The sequence below is a fragment of the Cucurbita moschata genome, unplaced genomic scaffold (genome assembly GCF_002738365.1).
Source record: "Cucurbita moschata cultivar Rifu unplaced genomic scaffold, Cmos_1.0 Cmo_Scf00075, whole genome shotgun sequence".
Taxonomy (NCBI): domain Eukaryota; kingdom Viridiplantae; phylum Streptophyta; class Magnoliopsida; order Cucurbitales; family Cucurbitaceae; genus Cucurbita; species Cucurbita moschata.
In genome coordinates this window covers 726,095-730,541 of record NW_019268591.1, presented here as the reverse complement: position 1 = coordinate 730,541, position 4,447 = coordinate 726,095, and the positions used below count along the sequence as shown (strand labels likewise).

Here is a 4,447-nt window from a genome sequence, read left to right as displayed (position 1 = left end):
TATTTAAAAAATTCCAAATTATCTTGTAGAAGATCACTACTTTTTGCTCTCACTTTCAATGTGAGAATGAAAAATTAAATCTGCATTTACACGTTTAAACTTCGATCATACATAACTACTTTACGAGTTCACTCGTTCACATAAAAGGAAGACATGGTAAGCTTTTTATTTCTGAAACCAAGAGACAGGAAAGGCATATGAATATAATGGTCCATGATGGTAGGGTAGTTTTTTGTTAAGACTTTATTGAGCTTAATGAAGAGGTTATTTCTTGGAGAGAGACTTCTCCAATGTCTGAAATTTATATCCTTTCCTCTTAAGGTCGATAAAAGGTTGCTAATCTTTTCGAGCTCCCGTTGTGATAACGATGCAGTCCGAGAATTTGTTTGTATCCACAATACAAACACAAATAAACAGCAAAGGCAAAATGGAAAGAAAGCATATGGTGAGGAATTTGAAACTAAATAGCACACATGTATTCATTTAAAAGGACTATACTGTGAGGCACATGCACGATAATACAATACACAAAACCAAACAAACAACCCAATGATTTATTGCAAGGAAATTGAAATTGAAATGGTGAAAAAAAATGGGAAATGGTTTTTCAAACTGGATCTTTGATATGGTAAACAGAAGTTTAGGCTGATCCCTTGAGCTTCTTTGTGATGGTAGCAAGGTACTTTCCTTGGTGGAAGGCTTGCTCTAACTCAAGAGTGGATGGTTGTCTCGAGCCATCACCTGCGAAAGTTCCAGCTCCATATGGACTTCCACCTTTAACGTGCTCCATCTCGAACATGCCAGCACCAAAAGTGTAACCAATCGGTACGAATATCATTCCATGGTGAACCAGTTGAGTGATGGCAGTCAACCTGTTGTGATGCATTTTCTTTCAGTTCAGGATATTCCAATTATGATCGAATTCATATTATTCAAGATGCGTTTAGTTTATCAGAGTAAAATAAATGACACGTTGAACTTACGCGGTAGTTTCTTGACCACCTCCCTGGGATCCGGTACTATAAAAGATACCAGCAGGCTTGCCTGCGAGTTGTTGGGTTCTCCAAAGACCTCCAGTGGCATCCAGAAATGCTTTGAATTGAGCAGCCATCATCCCAAATCTAGTCGGGAAGCCAAAAACAAACCCATCGGCGTCGGAGAGTTCACTAGGGGTGATTATTGGTACATCACTCTTAGGTGGTGCACTCATCTTTCCAAGGACTTCCTCTGGTAAAGTTTCGGGAACCTAGACAAGAGTTTGTCAGGCATGGAATTGCAGGACGACAAGAACAATAAAAAAGACTACTACAGCAGGAACAGTACAACAAATTTTAATACGAACAGTTGAAAATAAAGGGACCAAAACTTTTTGCAAATTGGATAAGCCTATATGAAATGATTAGTCATCAAAAGGAAACTAGTCAATGGCACTAGAAAATGGGTGAACGTTGAGACTTTAAACTGAAAAGCTATACCCGGTAGCAGATCATGCACGTGAAAAAGTTATTCAAATGTAAGTTTTTCAGACGTTACCTGCCACAACTTGGCTTCAACACCTTCTACAGATTCAGCCCCCTTCTTAATCTCTTCTGCAAGTCTCTCAACATGTCCGTACATGGAATAGAAACTGTAGCAATAGCAGCAAATTGATTTCATAACTATAGGAGTGCCCAGTTACACAAAATATCTAGGGATACATCTATGTAAGCAGAACATTAGTGCAACTTTTCAGAATAGAAAAAGTAGCAATGGATCTTATTATTACGAATAAAAATACAAGGGTGGAAGGCAAGGTTTCCCGTATGGAGAAAACTGCTTGGTATCTAGATCCTAGAAAGAACTACTTCTTTCAAATGCAATCTATTATACTGTCAACTTAGGACATGCTTCTAAGAGCTTAAAAAATGTTTTTAAGTGCAAAGAAAAAACGTTTATGAGAACTTAGAAAGTTGTTCTAAACAGATTTTTAGTCATTGGTGTTGGATTCTTTTTTACTCATTGCATAGTAATCTGTGAAAGCTTACAATTTGTCGCGCAATATGTCTTAAAAAGTTTCTAATTTGTTGTACAAAATAATCAAGGTAACTACACATTGCAGCCTAACATTGACAACACCAGACTATGATATGACGAGTCCAACAAGTTCACCAGACTTTATTATCATCATTCATAAAGGTTCCACAAGAATGAACGTGGCATTCAAACTAATCAATGTGAAAATCAATGCTCTATGTTTTCAATTATTGTAACACATTCAAATTCCTATATCCCATACAAAAGAAAATAAGGAAAAGGAAAATCTATTCCCAGGAACACATATAGCAATAGCAAAGAATTTACCAACAAGCCCATCTAACTCTCACTTAAATGATATATGGAATATCTAAGCATGTAAATGCACAGGCAACCAGCTAGCAGATAGGTACGTAGGTGAATGCAAGGAAGATAAACATATCCACATCAGTGTGCAAGAAAATCGATAAAGTGAAGTAGTTGACCTGAATTTTTCCAACTGGGATTTGGTTATATCCAAGGAGTTAGGCAAGTCAAAGCTCAAAAGTACAATAATTTAAAGGAAATCCACATTTCTACTTTCCAATACATTTTATAAATAATAGTAATACAAATAAAGGAAATGGAAACAGATGGTGTATTTTGTATATAATAAGTCATACCAAAAATAAATAATTGAACATTGAAAAATCAACTAGTTATTAGATTTACTCAATACTTGCTATATCCCAAGACAACACTGCGCAAAGTCTTTCAAATCCAATGAGTATGAAATGCCTCCCACTTTGGCAGTCAAATTAAGTTGAATTCTGAAACATCATAATTGATAAGAACTAAAGGTGATATATTTAAAGCACACTGCATCCTGTTATCAATTTAAGTATTCCCAATTTCAACATATAGTTTATTTATTGAATCATACGGCTATTCCATCTCCAGCACTAGACAAACGTGACAACTCATGATAACCAAGATGAAAACCTTTGTTTCATACAAACGTTAGCATGTTTACTTTGACATTTTGAGTATTTGGAGCAAACAACAAATAGACAATAGACAATAAAGCTGAATCGGTTAAGGCATAAATTCTCGAGCAAGAAATTAAAAGTTGAAATTCCCACATATGTTGTTGAACTCAAAAAAAGGAAAAATCAGAACACTGCAATATGACAATTACTGAACCTTATACATGCTAACAATGGGTTTTCACCCCATAAGAATGAGTTCATCAACATTACTCGATCTATATGCATATAACTAAATTTTGAAAGGTAAAAGTGCACGAATATTATCCGCATCAGAAGAATGGGAAAAAGCTCAGAAGGCAAAGGATTACATTTGGGAGAAGGAGGTGGCACTGTTAATAGCTACTCGATACAGAACCGTGTTTCTTAACGAGCAGAGCTATATAGTTTCCTAAGCATGTCTAGTTCAAAGTTAAAAAAAACTGCACTTACGATATGCCCCAAATGTTAGAAACATCTGTATTCCTAAAATTATAAATAATCCTTTTTCTTTAAGAACCCACGGAGGACATGTTCTAAATGGTTCATCGGAAGGGAATAAATATCTGCAAGACAACATTTAAAACTAATGTATACAAACTTTTAGAAATTTGAGAATAGGTCCCTCGGTAATCTAATCTTTCCATGGTCGCAAACTAAAAGTAGCCAATTTTAACAAATCAAATATAGATCTGTTGCCTGTTGGAAAACTGAATTCCGATTGAACTATCCAGTGAGTCATTGATGCTAACAAGACAATTCAAGAACCCCATTAAACATGAAAATAAATATATTGTGCAAGACTGTAGATAAGATGAATTTTTGGCCTGTGAAACATTCCCTACTCCTGTCGCTTGGGCTAATTTCATTTTAAATAGCAATGGTAATGAAGTGCTTAGCAAGTTCCGAGACCTCAGCATAAAATCTAAAGATAAAAAAGCAAAAAACTACTCAATTACGCGATTAAGAATGTCAAGAATTTTCCAGAAGAGAAAATGCACAAGGAGACCTCATTTCGGAACTAATCCTAGGAAATCCATCAAATTACATTAGAAAAAGAAATCAATTGTTAAGCATCCTTCCTCCAATGATTCAGTTCCCAAGCATACATGACATAAATGCACCAATATCAATACACCAACGAAACCATTATTTCTCAATAGCATAGCCAGAAGAAAGAACGAATCGCAATGAGATCCACCAAAATTGAAAGAACACAGGATCCAAAACCAAGAATTAAAGCAAGAAACAGCAAAAGAAATCAGGAAACAACCGCCAAGACGGAAATGAAAGTTTAAATCAGAGAACAACACGAAAAAAGAGGAAGCGATCGAAATGCGAAACAAAGGCAAAAGACATCAGAAAAGATCGGAACTAGAAACGAAAAAAAGGAAACAAAAAAAAAAAAAAAAAAAAAAAAAAAAAAAAAA

At 35.2% G+C, this 4,447-nt stretch overlaps 1 protein-coding gene across 1 annotated transcript in view; it reads right to left on the bottom strand.

Annotated features, from left to right (window-relative positions):
• Window positions 1-448: 448 nt before the first annotated feature.
• The window catches only part of LOC111438487 (NAD(P)H dehydrogenase (quinone) FQR1), a 4,522-nt gene continuing 523 nt past the window's right edge, over window positions 449-4,447 (bottom strand). Inside the window, exons 2-4 of the mRNA XM_023076403.1 lie at window positions 1,534-1,627; window positions 984-1,246; window positions 449-872 (exon numbers count right to left, since the gene is read on the bottom strand). Coding sequence (XP_022932171.1) covers window positions 641-872; window positions 984-1,246; window positions 1,534-1,627 — 589 coding nt within the window. The 3' untranslated portion in view covers window positions 449-640. The remainder of the gene's footprint in view (window positions 873-983; window positions 1,247-1,533; window positions 1,628-4,447) is intronic.